The sequence below is a fragment of the Chinchilla lanigera genome, unplaced genomic scaffold, assembly GCF_000276665.1.
Source record: "Chinchilla lanigera isolate Chin_1 unplaced genomic scaffold, ChiLan1.0 scaffold00033, whole genome shotgun sequence".
NCBI lineage: Eukaryota > Metazoa > Chordata > Mammalia > Rodentia > Chinchillidae > Chinchilla > Chinchilla lanigera.
In genome coordinates, this window is record NW_004955434.1 from 10346922 (window position 1) to 10367773 (window position 20852).

General features: G+C 38.3%; 1 protein-coding gene across 1 annotated transcript in view; it reads left to right on the forward strand.

Annotated features, from left to right (window-relative positions):
- The window catches only part of Uhrf2 (ubiquitin-like with PHD and ring finger domains 2, E3 ubiquitin protein ligase), a gene marked incomplete at its 5' end in the record, with an annotated part of 75420 nt that overhangs the window by 9051 nt on the left and 45517 nt on the right, over positions 1 to 20852 (forward strand). The window contains 1 exon segment of the mRNA XM_013516354.1: positions 8636 to 8895. Coding sequence (XP_013371808.1) covers positions 8636 to 8895 — 260 coding nt within the window.

Consider the following 20852-nt stretch of genomic DNA (forward strand, 5'->3'; position numbering starts at 1 on the left):
ATTTCTCTCTCTTGTCTAGTTGCTCTAGCTAATTTCCAGAACTATATTGAATAGGAGTGGTGACAGTGGACATCCTTGTCTTGTTCCTGATTTTAAAGGGAAAGCTTTCAATTTCTGACCATTTAGTATGATGTTAGCTGTTGGTTTATCATAGATGGCTTTGATCAGTTTGAGGTAAAGCCCATCTATTCCTATTTTCTGTAGGGTTTTCATCATGAATGAGTGTTGGACTTTACCAAAGACTTTTTCTGCATCAATGGAGATGATCATGTGATTTTTGTCCTTGGCTCTATTGACATGGTGTATTACATTAATTGATTTGTGTATGTTGAACAATCCCTGCATCCGTGGTATGAATCCCACTTGGTTGTGGTGTATGATCTTATTGATGACTTGTTGTATTCTGTTTGCTAGTGTTTTATTGAGAATTTTTCCATCTATATTCATTAGGGAGATTGGCCTGTAGTTCGCTTTCTTGGTTGGGTCTTTCTCTGGTTTTGGTATCAAGATAATACTTGTCTCCAGGCATGAGTTGGGGAGAATTCCTTCCCTTTCAATTTCATTAAAGAGTTTGAGAAGAATTGCTGTGAAATCTTCCTTAAATTGCTTCTCTAACAGGTTTTAATATTCTGAGCTTTTGTTGAGTTTCTGGGATCTTGATCACTGTACATCTGGGTATAGATTTATTTTGGTTATGATTAACTGGAGTTCTATATGCTTCACTTATCTGATTCTTTTACCATGCCTGGGAAATTTTCTGCTATAATTTCTGCAAATAGTCTTTTTATGTCATTTGTGTTGATACCTGCTGTTTCATGAATATCTGTTAATCTGACATTGTTTCTCGTTGCTTCATCTTGCAGTTGTTGAATTGTTATTTCCTGGTTCCTTGTTGTTAAGAGATCCCTCCTTTCACATTCATTAGTGGCAATGCTGTCTTCAAGGTATGAAAGCCTATCTTCAGCTTTGTTCATTGGGTTTTGCAAGCTTTCAGTGGAGTTTTTAATTAACTGTATATCTGTTTGCATCTGTTTCATACCGTCTAGTTCTTTTCTGTATTGTTCCCTGAAGGTTTCCATGAGTTGTCTTTGCTCTTCTATTTTCTTGTCTATGTCATCTTTGGATATGGTGAACATTTCTTTCTTTATTGTTGTCATTTCTTTTTTCACCTGAGACATTATTTCTGATCTGATGTCTTCTATGGCCTGATGGAGTTGTTTCTTTTCAACTATCATTTCAGAAATTTCAGGTGTATGACTTCCAGGCTCTTCTGTGTTGATGTCTTCTGGACTTGTTTTGGGTGGTGTGGAGGTCTGGGATTGCATTTTTCTCCTCCTTTTTGTCATTTTTGGAGTTTCAGAGGCTCCCTGGAGTGCGCCCTCACTCTTCTGACTGTGTGTGACTGGTAGGGTGAGAGTCTGAAGATTCCCAGTGATCAGTGTAAGTGCTGTGCTGGTGAGTGGTGGCAAGGTGGGGTCCCAGGTGCTCCCAACCTTTCTTGCATTCATTTGGCTCCCAGGAGTGTGTGGGATGGGCGGGGGAGCCTCACCAGTGTTTCTGAAACTGTCTGGGGTTTGGCCCAGCTTCCGCAAGAATAGGGGGAATGCAGGTCGTGTTCACTGAGGCTTCAGATATTGCCCAGGACAGAGCCTGCTTCCCACAGTGGAAGGGGAGGGGTGAGCGTGCACTCCCTGAGGCCGCTGACTCTGTGCAGGTTTCAGCTGAGCACCCGGGGGCGGGGGGTGAGTTGTTTTGGCAGTGACCACCAAGGCCCCAGAAGTTGTCCAGCGATCTCCATACCTCACACCCTACTGGGGGAGGCACCACAGTGGCTCACCAGGGTTCCTAAAGGTGTCTGACATTGCCCCCAGCCCTGGCAGACACACTGTGGGTGTGGCAGGTAGCCACCGACACTCCAGAGGGTGCCTGAGGTTTTGCCTGCCTTGCACGCTGGTCAGGGAAGCAAAGTCTCGACTCACTGGGCCTCCAGAAGATGTCCAGGGTTCAGCCCAGCTCCGGCGGACACACTATGGGTGTGGCAGGTAGCCACTGAGGCCACTGAGCCCCCAGAGGGTGCCCCAGGTTTCACCTGCCTTGCACGCTGGTCAGGGAGGCAAAGCTGGAACTCACTGGGCTTCCTGAAGATGCCCTAGTAAGGTATTTTAAAAAGTTTTTCCCATTAAGATTTATCTGTTATGGGGCCTGGGGATTTAGCTCAGCGGCACGGCGCCTGCCTGGCAAGGGCAAGGTTGTGAGTTCAATTTCTGGTAACGGAAAAAAAATAAAAAAGACTTATCTGTTCTTTTCCTCATTCTTAGTTGAATTTATTTGGGGGAGGAAGATTACAAAGGTGAAGTGCTGTTTTCATTGCATCACATTTAGGGCAGGTGCTGTCAGCAACATTCTGTTGGCTAAATATAACCTCCATCAGTAGGAATTTCACATTGACACTGTTGATGTGAACCTCAGTCACCTGGCTGAGGTGGGGCTTGTCAAGTTTCTAAGCTGTTAACCCCCCCTGTCCCCTGTCCCATACTGTACTCTTTGAGAGGAATATAACTGGTCAGCCAATATATAAGGAGTAGGAACTTACGTATTCACTACCTTGAGGGCAAAGTCTCTACAGAAAATTTGAAATTCTTCATCATGGGAGATTTGTCTTTTTATTCAGTTATTTTTATCAATATAAATTGATGCTCAAATTGTTGCCCCCCTGCCCCTGATTTTTTTGTTTGCTTGTTTTTGAATTAGGGTTGCACTATGTATATAGTCTAATCTGGCCTTGAACTTACTGTTTAGCCCTGGCTGGCCTCACTCCTGATCCTCCTGCCTTGGCTTTCCATATGCTGGGGGATTATAGGAGTGTGCCACCACTCCTACCCCATCCTGTTTTTTCAGTACTGGGAATTGAACCCAGGGCCTTTGCACTGAGCTACATTTCTCAACCTTTTGTTATTTTGAGACAGAGTTACCTAAGCTGGGTTTGAACTTGTAATTCTGCTTCCGGCTCACGTGGGTGCTATGGTACAGGCCTGTTATCCCAGCAGCTCAGAGGCTGAGGCAGGAGGATTATTAGTTTAGGGCCATCAACGTAAATCAAAAAGGAGCTGCAAATGTAGTTCAGTACAAAGGCCCTACATTGAATTCCTGGTGCATACTACCAAAAGAAAAGAAAAGAAAAGAGAAAAAGAAGCTTCAGGGTCATCTTGTATATTTCTTGTCTTAGTCCTATAATGAACCATTTGTCTAGAGTGCCCTCATTTTGTTTTGTTTTTTTAATTGGTGAATGATATTAGAAACCTGAGATCCTGGGCTCTAGGTGTGTTTCTTGCTTCTTGTTTCTAGGGTGTCAAGAGGCTTGAGCAGAAAAAAGAAATACACATATATACTCACCCAGCAAACTTTTGTGCTGCCCTTCCACACTGTACTTTAAAAAAGCGCCATGGGAAATTAGTTTCTTCAGTGGATCTTTGCTTTTTATTTTTAGTGTTTTGGCTATCAACTACCTAACTTGACTTTTTTTTTAAAAATGGTATTGGGAATTGAATGCAGGGCCTTCTGCATGCCAGGCAAACACTATACCACTGAGCTCTATCCCCAGCCCTTTATTTCATTTTGAGACTGGATTTCACTAAATTGTACAGAGCTGGCTTCAAGTTTATAATCCTCTTGCCTCAGCCTCCTGAGTACCTGGGATTACAGATGTGTGTTGATGCATTTGGCTTTTTCCCTTTATGTAATAGTTCTTATAATTTATATTAATATATACTATAGATGTCAAAAAGATTTTAGCTTTTTTTTTTTTCTTTTTTTTGTCTTTTTGAGATAGGGTTTCACTATGCAGTTCAGGCTGACCTTGAACTTACTTTGTAGCACAGGCTAGCCTCAAACTTGGAGCAATCCTCCTGCCTCATCCTCCCGAGTGCTGGGATTACAGGCATGTGCCATCATGCCCAGCCAAGATTGTAGGTTTATCAGCAAACCTGATTTCAAATTCCCATTAAAATTCCTTCCTAGTTATATAAACGTGCAAGTCAGTTTTAGGATAAGATTCCCTTTCCTCATTCAGTAGCACAGTGGAACCTGGAGCTTTAATTCTAAAAAGGCTACTCTTACATAGGAATATTGCTGCTTTTACCCTTCTTCTTGGTTAAAGAGGCCAGTATAGATTTATTTGCTTTTCTGTGAAGCTCATTAGTTGCCATATATATTTGAAAATTCTTCTAGTGGTTTTTCATGTAGAAGTCCTTATTTCTGTATATTCATTCAAGAATATATGGATATCTAGTGTATATTTGTACTAGGTATTAGGGGTAGAAAAATAAATAATACTGTCCTCAGACCTTTTGGAGCTTTTTTCAGTTTATATATTTTTATTAGTATATGTTTATAGTACATAATGATTCCACTCCTTGTGGGGAGTTGGTACAGGTATGTAACACATCTTAATTCTTTTTATGTCTCCTCCCCACTCCATCATCCCTTAGTCCATTCCCCCATCTGGAAAAGATCTGTCTCCCTCTTTCGTATTATATGTTTATTTTGTTTTTATTTTGAGTTTCTGGTACTTAGGCTTAATAGCTTCTTAGTGAAACTAAAAACCACTTAGAAGCTACTTTTTTCCCTACAGGTACTGGGGATTGAACCCAAGTCCTCATGCATGCAAGGCAAGTACCCTACCACTCAGCTACATCCCTAACTCTTGAGACAGGGTCTCACTGTGTAGTTCAGGCTGGCCTTGAACCCACACCTCCTTCCTCAGCCTTCCAAGTGCTGGGATTTACAGGCCTGTGCCACCATGCTCAGCTGTTATCCCCAACTCTTTTCAGTTACTTTTTTAAATTTTGAGGCAGGATTGCCATAGATTGCCCAGGTTAGCCTTGAATTTGTGATCCTCCTAGTTCAGGCTCCTGAGTAGCTGGGGTTACAAATATGTGCTGCTACTTTTAAATTAAACTATTTTGAATTTTCTTTATTTCTTGTAGTACAAGTTTGACTAATTAGTATATTACAGAATTTCTTGTTTCTGATTATTTTTGAGGGGCAGTGGTTCTGAGGCTTGAACCTGAAGCTTTATACATGTTAAGCACATACTATACCACTAAACTGTGTGCTTAGCCTCAGATTTTCCTTGTAAGTTGAGGTTTCTGTAATTAAAATTGTTTTCTGTATGAGCAAAGACATTTTCGGATTTTTTCCTTCCTTTTGACTAAAATATTCTTTAGATCTCATAATGAACAGGATTCAAGAGGCTTATTTTCAAATTAACTTTACTCAAAACTGCTATAAGTGAACATTTAGATGACATATTATGATGAAGTTATTGATTATTCAGTATCACTTTTTCTGTTTTGTGAGATGGTCTCACTATGTAGGCCATGTAGTCCATCTTGAGCTTGCTGTGTAGCCCAGGCTGGCCTTGAACTCATCATCATGCCTAAGCCTCGTGAGTCCTGGGATTACAGGCACGTACCATCACATTTGGCTTTTAGTATCACTCTTCTTTTACTGTGTTCCATAACTTTGAACACTATTTAGTCAAGGACTTGAACCCAGGCTTATCTGCAAAGCTGGAGTATTTGTTACCCATCAGATCTTTAGAAGTATACTCGGTATAGAGCAAACCCTCCAGTATTTGCTGTTTGATGTTATTGTTTTTTAATCATTCTTTCTTGTGTCCCACGCTTTAGTTTCCTTTTTATTCATTCATTCTTTTTATTTTTCTTCTCTACCGCCTATTTGGACTTAGAAGACTTTGCTCTGTGTGGCTATATCTATTTCTTTTTAGGTGTTTTTTTTTTAATTAGTATATTTGCAGTTCATGATTTACAGTACATTCCTTGTGGGGAGTTGGCACATGAACCTGACACATCTTTTTTTTTTTCATCTGCTGTTCCTTTCTCCCTTCCCTCCATTTCTTGATCCCCTTCTCATTTGAGAAAGATCTCCCTATTTCCTCTTACATTTTATTTATTAATATTTTAGGTTTCTCATTTAAGAGAAATCATGATATTTAAAGTTGTGTGTCTTTAGAAAGATTTATTTCGTGTAACATTATAGCCTCAAAGTCTGTCTTTTCCTACACATAAGTTTATCCTTTTTGTGACAGAGTTATACTCCATTGTGTGTAAATATCACATTTCCTTTATCCATTTCACTGTTGATGGACACATAGGCCTCATTTAAGAGTTAGCTATTATGAATTATGCTGCTATAAACATAGATATGCTTGTGTCACTGTAATATGATGTCTTTAATTCTTTTGGGAAAATACTTAGAAGGGGCATACCTAGGTTGATAGGAGTAAATTCATCTCTTAACACATTCTCACTGGTGGTTCAGAGCCACATGGCAGTGAGACATAGGAATTACAGCCCTGTTGTTACAGTGTCAAGTGTAAGTTTGTGTGATTGGCTATCCCCCATGACTTTTCAGCTCAGAACAAACCCCTCCATATATTTTATATTTTAAGATATTGTGTGTTTTGTGATGCTTTGACATCTTTGGGGGACCTTGGTGGCTGGGAAGAAACTGTCCCTCTTAGGGCTGGCTAGTTAGTGTTTTTTTGTTTTTGTGTTTTTGGTGCTGGGATTGAAAGGGCTTTCTAATTTCTAGGGATAGTCAACAACTTGTCGGTGTAAGCCTGTCTTTCATATACAAAGCAACTAAGCCTGAGTTCGTTGTCCATCTGCCTCTCTTACCTTCCACATACCAAGCCAGTATTTTCTGGCCTGATCATCCAGGACCTGGAACCGGACAACTAGAGACTACCCCGTCTTAATCACTTGTAATTGCTGAGACACAATACCCAACATCTACATCTTAAAGGAGGAGAAGTTTATTTGGGCTCATGTTTTCATTCTGGTCCCACCACTCTGTGGAAATGGCGTGGCGCACATCATGGTTGCGGGAAGCAGAGGGAGATGGGGCGGGGGGGGGGGGGGCTGTGGCGTGTAGCCTGGGAGAGAGATACACCCTTCCAGGTCGCCGCCTCTTCCGACCAGGCCCACTGTGCCGTAGCACACTCAGTGACAGGACTCAGTAGTGATGACTCCACTGCTAAGTATAGGACTGTCATGATCCAAACACTTTCCCCATGCATGAGAGTCTTGGAGACGCCCCAGATTAAACCACAATATACCTGTATAGCCCATAGCCCACCAGTATTAGTCAAACTAGCTAATCTTGACTTTTTTTCCTACCTGCCTTGCCTTTTCTATGCAAAACATAATCTAGGTTCTTGACCATACCTTCTCTGATTTCTTCTGCCTCCTGGCCAAACCTAGTACTTCCCTGTGTGGCCTTGCATGCCTTTCTTGGAAAATATCAAGCAGTTCTTCTTTCAGTAACATAAAAAACATAAATTTCAGGGTCAACATGTTTTCAAATCCTGTCACCTAGAGAGTAAGTTAACTTCTCAGTGCTTTTGTTTCTTTATCTTATAAAATAGGAATTATTAAGCTTCTTAGGGTCAGAGAAGCCTAAGTAAGGGATCTTGGGTAATATCTGGCCTTTAATTGGACAGTTAACTAAATATCTGGTATTTAGTTTTTAGTATATACTCTCCAAGCTATACCATCTGTCAGAATTATATTATACACCCTCAGTTGACTAATGTGTGCACACGTACAAGAAAAAAGGTGGTCAGAGATTTTTCTCTTTGTTATTGTACTGAAAGGACTTACAACTTTTAAACCCATGTTCTGCAATATTTTAGGGGAGATTTTTTTTCTAACCTGTGTCCATTTTTTTCTTTCATTTTTCTTCCTTCTGTCTTTCCTTTCCCTCTTTCAGTCTGTCCTCTTCGTGGTGCTGAGGATTGAGGTCTTGTGCATGCTAAGAAAATGTTTTATTGGACTGCTTTCCTTTTGTCAGATTACATCGTTTAGTTCTGAATCATCCATCTGTCTTGATTGTGTCTATTTTATCTTTTTGCTGTTTTGTTTTTGTTTGTTTGGTATTAGGAATTGAACCAGGGCCTTTTGCACTAAGCTACATCCCCACCCCACCCCCAGCCCCACCCCCTTTAAAGATGATCATTTTGAAGCAGTCTCACTAATTTTCGCAGGCTGGGCTCAAACTTGTCATCCTCCTGCTTTAGCCTTCCAGAGTGCCAGGAGAACAAGTATGTGCCATGGGATTTTACATTTGATCTTCGTTCTTGTCTTTCTTATGCATGATCTCAATTTCAAGTTTTGTTTTCTGTTTAATACTTCACTGTTGGATTGTGTAAATTGTCCTTAGGCTTATGAAGAAATTAGTGGAATGTTATTAAAATAATCATAATTTGAAATTCTTGTTTTCATCAGTGACATTCTTACTAGATGACTTGTAAGAGAGATTTGGGAACATAAGAATGTATTTTCAAAAGTGTAAGGTAGACATGAGTATGGAGTAAATGAAACAATTTCATTGAATGACATTGGGTGGAAAGTTAATTTTCATGTTAGTACAAACCAGGTTTATGGTAGCACAGTACAGAATAGTTTTGATCTATTATCTTCCATGACTTTAAACGTGAGTAGCTGACAATAATTGTTTGCCATGATAACTCTTAAATAATGTGAGTTATCTTAAGATTTTTGAAGCAGCAGGTGAAATTAAGCTTCAATAACTGATTTTAAACTTTTTTTAGGTAAATGAATTGGTGGATGCCAGAGATGTCGGCCTTGGTGCTTGGTTTGAAGCACATATACATAGTGTTACTAGAGCTTCTGATGGACATTCACGTGGCAAAACTCCAGTGAAGAATGGCAGTTCCTATAAAAGGACTAATGGAAATGTAAATCATAATTCCAAAGAGAACACAAATAAATTGGACAGTGCCCCCGCTACATCTAATTCAGACTGTGTTCCTGCTGATGAAGACATTATTTATCATATCGAGTATGATGAGTAAGTGCTCATGCTTGAGGACTTCATGTTTTGTTTTAGAAGCACAGCCAAGCATTTCAAGATTAATTTAGTCTTTTCTGAAAAAATCAATTAAAAATCATGTTCAGTCTATTAGTTTTTATTTCTTTGTTTTGGTGAGTTATCTAATGAATGAGGATCTTTTAATTTGCAGTCATCTCCAGCTCGTAAGTGCTTTGTGTTTACCATTCCAATAGCTGGCTTAATCAGTGCTGTCCAGAGTTCTGTTTGTCTCTTTATTATATTAGGCATTTTTGATATGTAGTTTAGCAATATTTTAAAAGGATTTTATAACATAATCACCATTAGAATGAGATAAAAGTATTTGACAACTTTTTATTAAGATAATTTACATATAATTTACTATATAATATGGAGGGTACCATGAAATGTTTTTAACATATTTACGGAACTGTGTAATTCATATTTCCAGGATATGTGGAAAGGGTCAAAAGTAAATCTTCTAACATTTATTGATACTTTTTATCGTTGTGGCTAACCTACCAACATTGCTTATTTCAAAAGAGCCATCATACTGCTCTTTAATCATAGTAGATGGTAATAGAACCCACAGTGAATCTTTAAGTACAGGATTGTCCACAACTGAAACACTGGTAGATTAGGACTGGTATAGAAAACATCTGGAGTTGGTTTATTGATAATAAGAAGTCTCTGGATTTATAAATTCCATGGTATAGAGACAAGTTATTATAGTGGCAAGAGACTTCTCTGCTGTCAGCAAGTAAGTGCTTAAGTTTTTTATTGAGTTATATCTTGGTGAATTGGAGAAATAACTAGGAAAATTACTACCTGGAACCTCATTCTAGCCAATAAAAAAGTTGTTTCCTGGCACTTTAGCAGGCTGAGATACGAGGATCATGTTGGAACCCAACCTGGGCAACTTAGTGATTCAGTCCTAGTGTTGGGAGAAAAGATGGACAAAAAATACTGTGAAGAATGATAAAAAAAAAAAAAAAAGGTATATAGGGTATAAAGATGTAAATGCAGGTAAATGAAGGTTCATTAAATTTTATAGTTTTAGAGGCTCTTCAAGATAGTTTTGGAATAAGACTGTCCAAGGGATAGGTCCAGTACTTGAGTTTGGTGTAATGTTAGAGCACAAAATATTGTACCTTAATGTTTATTTGGCAGATTTTCTTAATGGGAGATTTGCCTTGATAACAAAGAATTGCAGTAAAAGAGAATATTAAATCCAGCATATATAAGAAGACTAAAATTATCTGCTCTAAATAATTTTAAATGATGAAAATAAAAGTGTTAGAACTAACCACTTAAACAGTGATAGCTGAACTGTCTTTGAGAAAAAGCAGAAGCTTAGGGGTTGATGAATTTCAGTCACATCTTTAAAAAGAGAAAATAACTATAAAATATAGTGTTAAGACATAACATTAGTCATGCTTCTTGATAAAGATCTTAGGTAATAAAAAGTCTGGTGGTGTAAGAACTTGGAAAGAATCCTTATGACCTGATATGGACGTGATAACTCCTTTTAAAGTTTTATTCATCATGGTCATTAGAAAAATGAATTTAAGAACATATTAAAATACCTCTCGATTTCAGTAAGAGATCAAACAAGTTCTTACTGGATGGAAATACATTGAAGAGACCTGGAGGAATACATGGCGTTGCAGCAGTGACAAACTGATTTAAAAACGCTTTTTTAAAAAAGAAATAGTCTTGCTGGGTTGCCCAGGTTGATTCCAAAACACACCAGTGCTCCTGTCTCTGCCCCCAGGGAGCTGGGTTTATAGGTCCTAGCACAGTACCCAGATGTAGTAAATATTTTTACTGCGTGGTAGATTCCAGTGAGTGAATGGAACGCAGCTGCCAAATACATGGTGCTGTAGTTGTATTGAATTGGCTGTTTGCTACTTGGATTATTATCCTCTAGCTTCATGCTTGAAAAACAATACCAACAGGACTTGGTACATGTTCAGAGTAGTTCTCAAAATGTACAAGTGTAAAACCATAATGGAAAATAATTGAACAACTAAATACTGAGCTTGAAAGACTTGGTTTAGATCTTGCCCTCTCTGTTTTTCTCACTCTGTGCTCATGGCTGAACTCTGGGCCTTCTCATTGAGCTAAACCCTTTGAGACAGAGTCTCAATAAGTTACTAAATTGCCCAGGCTAGGCTCAAACTTGGAATCCTCCTGCTGGGATTATAGCTGGGTGCTGCCGTGCCCAGCTAATAGCTCTCACATTGTAAAAGCTGCACAGTGGTAAGTTTTAGGATAATTTAAGTTTCTACGAGTTTAGACTCTGAAAGGTAGAGAATGGGCCACCCATGGTGGTGCATGCTTATAATCCCAGCTCTTGGGAGGTTAAGACAGGAGGATCACCACAAGTTGGAGGTCATCCTGGGCCAAATAGTGAGTTCAATGCTAGGTTGAACTACATAGGGAGAACCTGTCTCAAAACAAACAAAAAAATCAAGAAATGGTTTGCCTTAAGGAGTAGGCAATAAAGCACTGGCTACATTCTACCATACAGTGGGAGACTTAGTAGAGATGATGCATTGCTAAGAGAATTTACAAAGGTTTACGATTGTCTTAGGTGACCTTTATCTCTGGTATCATTTTTACTTTCGGGACACTGTTTCTCAAAGTCTTTTTTTTTGTACTTTCAGTAGGCTTTAAGTACTAGTCATCCTAGTCCTGTGATACTGATTAAGTAGTACCATAGTTCGCTCAATGAACTAATTTAATTTTTCTCCTACTGCAGTAAGTTGAAAGCAAACTGCTTATTGGGCAAACCTGTGCATGATCATCTTGAAACCTCTGAGTGCAGCAGTGTAGCTTGAACAAGCTGTCACTTACCAAAGGTGAGGGAAGTATGCTACCTGGGGTCCAGGAATCTGCCTATGGAATATTGAGAGGATTTTCAGTGTTTGTCAGTTTTAAATGGAGCTGTTTTTAAAAAGAGCTATTTTAATTTATTTAATTTTTTGAGTTGGGGTGTTAGTGTGTTCCAGGCTAATTTCAAGCTCCTCTTTGGCTTGTGATCCTCCCACCTCAATCTCCTGAGTGCCTGGGTTATAGGCTCACACTGCCATGCCAGGTCAAAAACTATTTTCATTAAAAAATCTAATGTATTACCAGACTAGATCAATTCTCAGTCTTGAAATCCACTTCATTAAAATGAAACTGCTTATAGAATTGGATCAAGATAAATAGGTATTCTGTTGCATCTTTATTTCCTACTCAGCAGAGTTAAGAACAGTTAAGTCTATGAGGAGTGATACAATGCAAACTTCCTGTGTTTTATTAGGTAGAGGAGTTTCAACAAACAAAGACCCCTTAAGATGTATTTATAAACTATATAAATGAGATTATTTCCTATCTATATTTTTCTTCTTGGATTCATAGGTACAAACTATAAGTTCATTAAAAGTAAGTTATGGTAGGAGATGTTAGATGTTAAGGTTTGAGGGTTTTTTTTGAGACGGGGGGTCTCACTGTGTAGTCCAGGCTGGCCTTGAACTCACGGTGATCCTCCTGCCTCAGCCTCCTGAGTTTTGTGTTTACTGGCTTATGCAATCATACCCAGCTAAAATTTGAGGGTTTTGTTTTTATTAAATGTTTCTTTTCTGTATATTCCTTGATGAACATAGGCTGAATCATTGAAGCTTTCTTATGAAGACTAGTTTGTCAATCTTAAGGCCTAGATTAGGCTGCCAACTCTCATTCAGGTCGTACTGCAGGTAATATAAAGTAAATATAGGAGCTAACATCAAAGTGCTTGGTAAAAAGTTGGTATTTGTGATTTTCTTCTTGACCGCTGTTACATCTATTATCAGTCTTTTTAGTGCTCAGCCAACCTGGTTAGTAGTACTTCAAGGGAAAATTGGCCATAGGAATAGTATTAAACTTAGGCTCTAGACATCTAGATTCCAAGGAATCTTTTGTTTTTTTGGTACTGGGAATCAAATTCAGGACCTTGTACTTGACAGGCAGGCGCTGTGCCGCTGAGCTATATCCCTGGCCCTCCAAGGAATTCTTGAGAGTGTACATGTGTATGTTCTGTGCAGTACTAGAGAATGAACCTGGGACACCCTACCACTGAGCTATACCCCCTACCCTCCTGCTCCCAGTTTTTGAGACAGTCTTGGTAAGTTGTCCAGGTTAGTCTCAAATTTGCGATCCTCCTTCCTCAACCTCCTAAGTAGCTGGAATTTTAAGCTTGTACTACTGTGTTCATTTTTAAATCATCTTTTTGTTTAATTCTTATTTTTAATAAATACATACTTGCAGTATATGATTACATTCACTGTGGCTAGATGCTACATGTACATAGTACATCTTAATTCTTCTTTCTTTTTCTCTCTTCCCCTCTCCCTCCATCTCTTGGTTCCCTTCCCATTTGCAAAAGATCTGTGTCCCTATTTCCTATTATTTATCTTTATCTTGCTCTTTATATATACATGATGTTAAAGCCCGTGTGTCTGGGGCTGGGGATTTAGCTCAGCGGCAAAAGCGCCTGCCTGGCAAGTGCAAGGTCGTGAGTTTGGTTCCTGGTACTGGAGAAAAACCAAAAAAAAAAAAGCCCATGTGTCTGATTTCATTTAATATTATGGTCTCAAAGTGCATCCATTTTCCTACAAATGACTCAGATTTATCCTTCATTCTAGCAGAGTAGTATTTCATGGTGTATAAATACCACATTTTCTTTGTCCATTCATCTGTTCATGGACATGTAGGCTGCTTCCAAGATTTAGCCATTATGAATTGTGCTGCTATTAAGTCCTTTTCATAAGCACACTTTTTGGGGCAGACATAACTTGTCTAAGGAGTGCTACCTCCTTCCCCAGCCCACCAAAGCTTAGATTGCCAGAAGGAATCTGTGCCTGAAAGAAAACGCCTTTAGGGCAGTTTTGTAAAGGTAACAAAAGTGAGGAGTAATAAAAAAGAGGCAAACGACAGTAGTACAGGCAATTGTAAAGCCATTGGGTGGTCAATAAAAGAACATCAGATTGTCCCTTATTTCATTTTTGTAAGATTATACTGTTCCCTTTTATAGGACTTTTATTCTCACTAATTATTATTTTTTGTTAAAAATACGAGAAGTTAATATTGACATTTTTAAGGACCCACTAATAAATTGACAGTGTTGTAACTGTAGTCCTTGGAAAATGGAGGCCCTGACGCTAGTGATGAAGTCTCATAATGTTGATTGAAGGGGAGATGGTGGTTTTGAAGGGGAGCCACTTAATGTTTCTAATAGGTAATGTCTGTGGCAGAGCTCATAGTGCTTTAGATAGTAAGTTTGTGTGAGGCTCTGAGCTAACACGCTACATGGATGCTTGTATAATTTTTACAGTGACTATATTATATTAACTTATGAGTAAACCAAGGCTTAATAACTTGCTAAGGATCTCATCTGTTAAACTGTTTGACTCAAGAGCCTAAGAGTTAACTAACAATACAGTATTGTCAGTCAGCCCAAACATGGTAGATACAATTTGTGGTAGCCTATACTTCTGTTACCTTCAAAGATAAGCCATTAAAATAAAGATGATCTAAAGACTTGCTTTATATTTACATAGGATCTAAAGCAAAAAGTGCACCTGCAGCATCTGTTGAGTCAGACCTTAGGTGTATCAACAACTGAGGTCGCCCCATCAAATTTTCTCTGCTAGAAATTTTCTCCTGTCTTTGTATTAAAAATTCTGTCTTCAATGGATTTTGTGTAGATTCTGTTTAATTTCCAAGAGTGGTCGTTTGCAGTCATGGCTGTGGTTGTTTAGATAGAAAGTTTACAAATATCAGTTTTTTAGTATAGATCTGAGGGACCCCTTAGGCCAGTGATGGCAGACCTTTTAAATCTTACAATGATAGCAAGCAGCAGGCTGTGCCACAGGCTTGCCATCACTGTCATAGGCTTTGGTGTTTTCAAAAGTTCTTATTCCAGAACTCTTCCATTCAGCCATGGTTGAAAAATACTGCGTTAGACCAGTAATACTCAAAGTATGGTCTTTGCCTAGGAACATCAGCATCACTTGTTAAAAATACAAATTCCTGGGCTCAGCCCAGACAATGTAATGAATCAGTCTCTAGCAGTGGCCCAATAATCTGTTTTTTAAAAATCCTCTGGGTAATTCTGATGAACACTCAGGTTTGATGACCACTCAGTGATAAGTTCCTTTTGACCTAGCCTTGTCCATTGCTGTCAGGCCCCACTACTAAAGAGCAATGTGGGGAAAATGGGTTAGTATATGACGGTTCATCTGAATAGTAAATAGATGTTATTAAAGGACAAAAATAATACATAGTATTTGAGTACATAGTCATCTTTATTTTAGCACAAGACTAGGTTGATGTGTTTTATTTTTCCATTTTGTTTCTGTATGGACAAAATTACTAAAATTTAGTTCTTTTAAAAGATTGTATTTCATTCAAGCTAAGTGATCTGTCAGTGACTTTAAGGGACCATTTCCGCACTACACAATCTTTACCCAGTAACTTTGCATAGGAAGTATAGTGCACATAATGTATTTACGGGGGATATACTAATTCCTGAGTAGGGAAAATAATGGTAGATTATTTGTTTCAAGAGCTAGTTCTGATTTTGCTTTTAAATGCAGTGCTCAAAGATTGTCTGTTGCAACAGTCTTCTGAAGTTGTTAGGGGTAAACTAGATCTAAAATTCTCTTGATTGTAAAATTGCTTTCTATGAAACTTGGTCAGTGAGTGAAGTACCTCAGTCTCTGTTCATTACAGTATAATCAATAAATTTTCAACTAATTAAAAGTTTCTCTATGGGGCTGGGGATTTAGCTCAGCTGCAAAGCGCCTGCCTGGCAAGCGCAAGGTCGTGAGTTCGGTTCCTGGTACTGGAGGGGAAAAAAAAAAAAGTTTCTCTAAAAAAATGACAAGAGCTCTTAATCATATAATTTGTGCTTTAATTTTTAGAAAATATTTAGCCACAGTACCACTTGTAAGCTTTTGCTTCTTACTACCAAGGGTGTAATGTGTACCTTTAGTCAGTGTTGCAGGCTAATTAAAAAGGTAAATTTAAGAAAATTTTTGTTGATGACCTGCTTTTCTTTCGTAAATTCTAGCTAATTTTTCTAAGGTAGAAAAATTTTTAAATCTTATATTTGAACAAGGAATTATGTGCATAAAGAAGTGGGGGAACGTCTTATGTGAAAGTTAGATATTTCTACATCATCTTAAGAATGTGTAGTTGTGAAGAGTTTTTATTGTGATGCCAAAATTGTAGTAGCTTAGTCTGGTAATTTTGTTGTTAAAATAATACGATGTCAAGCAGTATACAAATACTTTGCCTGGATTATTTCATATAATTTTTATAAAAACTCAGTGAAGTAGTTTTTAATGTGTAAAGTGAGAATAACTGAGGGTTAAGGAGATTAAATAACTTACCCAGTGCTTGAGAGCTAATAACTAATACACCTTGATTCGGAAATGTGCATGATTGCTAAATATGCTACTCGAACTGCCTTTCATTTTGGAAGAAGGGTGCTTATAAAAAGATACTATTGCCTATACCTGGGTATAATACATTATAAACTCTTTATATATATAAAGTTGTTCACGTAACTTTAATATTTTCTACCTCTATTGGCAATGTTTTTTGCACGGACACCATACACCAGAGATCCTTTACTTATCATAAATGCCAATGTGCATTTTTTGGGGGGGAAGACCCATCATTAATTAACAGATTTTAAAAATCAAGTAGGTTAAATCATTTGCTTTTAATACAGTGTCAAAGCTTCACCATGGAATTTTGATGAAATGGAAATGTCGCAACATCATTAGCACTTTGGGGGTAACTTCTGCAGGATGGTAATTAAGAACTCATGTGCTGTACCGGAGACAAACCAAAAAAAAAAAAAAAAAAAAGAACTCATGTGCTATAAGTGATTGCTCACAGCATACTTTTAAGGGTTTTGAAGCTGTTTTAGCCTGTGCTATGTGCTTATGAGTCATCTTAGTTATGGCTATTGCATATAGAAGTCAGTCGATTCTGAATAAAGTCAAGCAGTGTATTTTCTACTCCTGATTTTTAATCATGTGAGTTCATGTTTGTAGTTTGTGCAGTTTGTAATCATCTTGGGGAATTGGTTACATGTACATACCACCACTTGTTTTTTTAACCACCCCCCTTCTTTCCCTTCCCTCTTTCTTCCTCTTTCCTTCTCTTTTTTTTTCCCATTTTATTGATATTGTTAATCTTAACTCATGTTATAGCGTATAACATTTCATTAATTGAGGTTATTAGGATCCTTTACATGGCATATCTTCTGCTTATTTCCTCTTCCCCTCCTCCTCACCATTCACACTTTTTCCTTTGAACCACTTCTCTGTTGCAAGAGAACGATCTCCTTGTCCTCTTCTATCCTTATAATTACCTTTCAAATGGTGTTTTTTCTTTGTTGTTATTTTTGTGTTTATTTTTTGGAGACAGGGTCTTGCTATGTAGCTCAGGTTGGCCTTGCTCTTACTGTGTAGCCCAGCCTGGCCTCAAACCCATGTTGATCCTCCTGTCTCACCCTTCCAAGTGTTGGGATTACAAGTGTATGTGGCATCAGGCCTGGGCTCAAGTGGTATTTTTAAAGTAGCTTCTTTATCAGGTAATAAAATTCTTGAGTATACTGATACAGTGGTCTATTTCTAAAGGAAGCCCAAAAATGTTTTGAGCAAGGTCAGATATGATGATTTTGGATTTTGATGGGAGAAAGAGTAGATTTTTCTTAATTGAAGTTAGTGTTATGTTGGTCTTGGGTGTAGAAAGAGAATGTCTTCATTTCAGAACTGTGGTACAATGACTAGACTGCTTTACCGCTGCTTCTTTGTTCCTACCCAAGAATTTCAAGAATGTCCCCTAACCTTCTAGCACTTGCAGAGTCCAGAATGGATGGTAGTCAAAAGAAGAATGGAAGAAATTAGACACATAATTTGATCTTATCAGTGCTCTTTCATCGTTTATAAGACCACTGAGTAGTGTACTTAGAAAAATGACTTTACAGGAACTAATTGATTTTTGTCTGTTCAAATTTGTGTATCATCTTGGTACATTAATGTTGTCTCAAAGATGGTCAGAAACACTGCAGATTCACCTAGGTGAGGTGTTCAGGGGTGTGGACTCCTGAGGGCACCACTTTCCCTACACTGCATTTGGTGGGCCTTGCGTACAGCCCAGGAATCTGTTTTTGACACAGATAGGCACTCAGGGTAAGTATAGAAAGAAGTGATGTTCTCAGATTATACAGTGTAGGCATTAGATTGAGAATTTGGTTTGAATTCCAGGCCTCTTTTGGTAAGTTTTTGTTTGTTAAGTTTTTAATTTTTAATTTCTTCCTCTGCAAACATCTACTTAATGTATGTTCTTTATAGCTTTGAAAAATACCTAGTTTTAATAGAAACAAACTTTCTGCTTTTTAAAAACTAACAAAGACATTATTTTAGTAAATATTCTCAAATAATTCTTGGAAATAATGTATTTTTGGCCTAGGTGTTTTAACCTAATTGTGTTTCCACTATTATCAAAATAGTTACTCACTTTGTCTGTGTGTTCTAAAAATAAGATTTCTTCCCACGTAATATGTAAAATTCTACTGTAAGCATTTTTGCTTAATTGTCTGCAAGTAGTCTCTAAATTTAAGGTATGAAGCTTTGTTATCTATTAAAAGAAGTGCTTTCTTTTTTCTGTGTAGTATGCCATTAAACATTTGCTAAACTAGAACATGCCTGCAGATGAATGGTGTCCTTATTTAAACATAAGTTTTGTACCAAAACAGGGCAGCTTTAATCTGTTTCCTAAGCCGGGCACGGTGGTGCACTCCTGTAATACCAGCACTCGGGAGGTTGAGGCAGGAGGATCATTGTGAGTTCAAGACCAGCCTGGGCTACAAAGTGAGCTCAAGGCCAGCCTGAACTGCATAGCGAAACCCTGTCTCAAAAGAGACACCCCCGCACCTCAAAAAAAAAAAATCTGTTTCCTAAAATGTAATTCCTTAGGCTGTACTCACTATTTGCTGTTAAAAAGAAGTTTTGTTTTTAATTGGTAAAGATTTTATATAGTTTGGATAATCAAAAGCATATACTCTGAAAGGTAAGTCAAAGACTGTTATACATGGAACAAAGCAAATTTTATTGGGATAACTTAAGATTCAGTTATATTTAAGGCTTACTAAAACATAGACTGTATCTCACCAAAGTGGTTGTGAATTCTCAAGGATGCAGTAGCTTACACCTGTATTAGAATAATATCTCCCTGAGAATAAGGAAGTCACTCTTACAGGACAAAGAGGAATGACTTGTTTCTTCTATAGGTAGTTAGCCTCTTGCACAGTGGTAAGTAAAGCTGACCTTGATAGACCCCTACCTTTCTGTAGTCCCATATAGAATACTATAAACCCTGTCTTAGAAGTTGTTCAAGTTGCCATTTGTACCAGAATGTTTAAGAGAGTTTGCACACAATTAGTTTTCCACAGTGCAAGCACAGGAAGAAGTGTGAGGCTTTGGTCAGTTTGCAGTGATTGCTTCAGGTACACTTTAAACTTCAAGGGAAAGGGAATGCTGTTGGTGACTGCCTACCCTAGAAAGCACTTGCTTTTGAGTACTAGTATAATTGAGAGTTTAGCTACCTATAGAGGTTTGTTATTTTTAAAAATGCATTAGTAGTACATTTCTCTTACTAGCTCTGCATGGAATTTTGTGTTCCCCTCTACAGTGGTTTGAATATGGTTTGTGTGTGTCCCTAAGGGTTCATGTGTTGGAAGCTTGGGTCCCCAGTGTGGCTGATATGCAAGGTGGTTAAACCTTTAAGAGGTAGAGCCTGGTGGCTGGTCCCTTGGTCCATTGTGGGTATACCACTGGAAGGAATTGTGGAGCCCCGTCTCTCGGCTTCCTGTTTCAAGATGTGATCTCTTCCTCCCCCCTGCCCACTGCCAGTGTGATGCATCCTTCTGACAAACCTCCTGTTAGGCCGTCACCAGAGGCTGAGCCATTGCTCCCACTCCCCCTTCCGAACTGTGAGCTGGGCAAACCTTTATAGAGTCACCCGGCCTCATCTATTCTGTTACAGTGATGCAAAACAGACTAATACACTACTTATTTAAAGCAGTCTCAAGAGGAAGAGAAGACAGTAGAATTGAGATCTTTCTCAATACCATAGTCACATTTTATGTACTTGAGTCAGAGTTTTAGTTACATAAAAGCAAACCTTTTCTATTTAATGATTGGGGCATACTGTATTTCCAAACATTTATAGACCTGGTAGGTCCCAGGAACCCTAAAGCTTGAACGTTGTACCTGCTGCTCATTGTTGTTTTTTAGTATAAGTACTGTGATAGAAATAACCTTTGACGGGCTGGGGATTTAGCTCAGCAGCACAGTGCCTGCCTGGCAAGCATGACATCCTGAGTTCAATTCCTGGTACTGGAGAAACACCAAAAAAAAAAAAAAAAAAAAAAGAAATAACCTTTGACAGTAAAAGATACAGGAAATAGTTCAGTTTCTGATGGGGAACAATAGGATGGAAAGGGTAAAGAGCAAGAAACAGGAAATGCAATGCCTCTTGAGAATAGATTAGTAGAGCTAGGGTATAGAGGATATGTGGTTAAAAAAAGCTAGGTGAATAAAATTTTTAAGTTAAACATGCAGATTAAGGTGCAAATTAATTTCCATTTTTTCCTGTACCCTCCTAGATAGTAAAAGAATATGTGCATGAATACCCAGGACAAAAAAAGGAGAAATAAAAAGTAAAAACAATTTTGAAGTATAAAACACAGTTGAATGAGTTGTATCTAACTTAGCAGTCCAGAGAAAGCTGAAATCTAAGGATAAGAAGGCAACAAGCAAAGCAAGTAAGTCCACATTAGAGAACTTAGGAAAGGCTTAGGCCTTGATTCACTAGGTACTTGGACGTGGGCATATGGAATAAGACCCAGA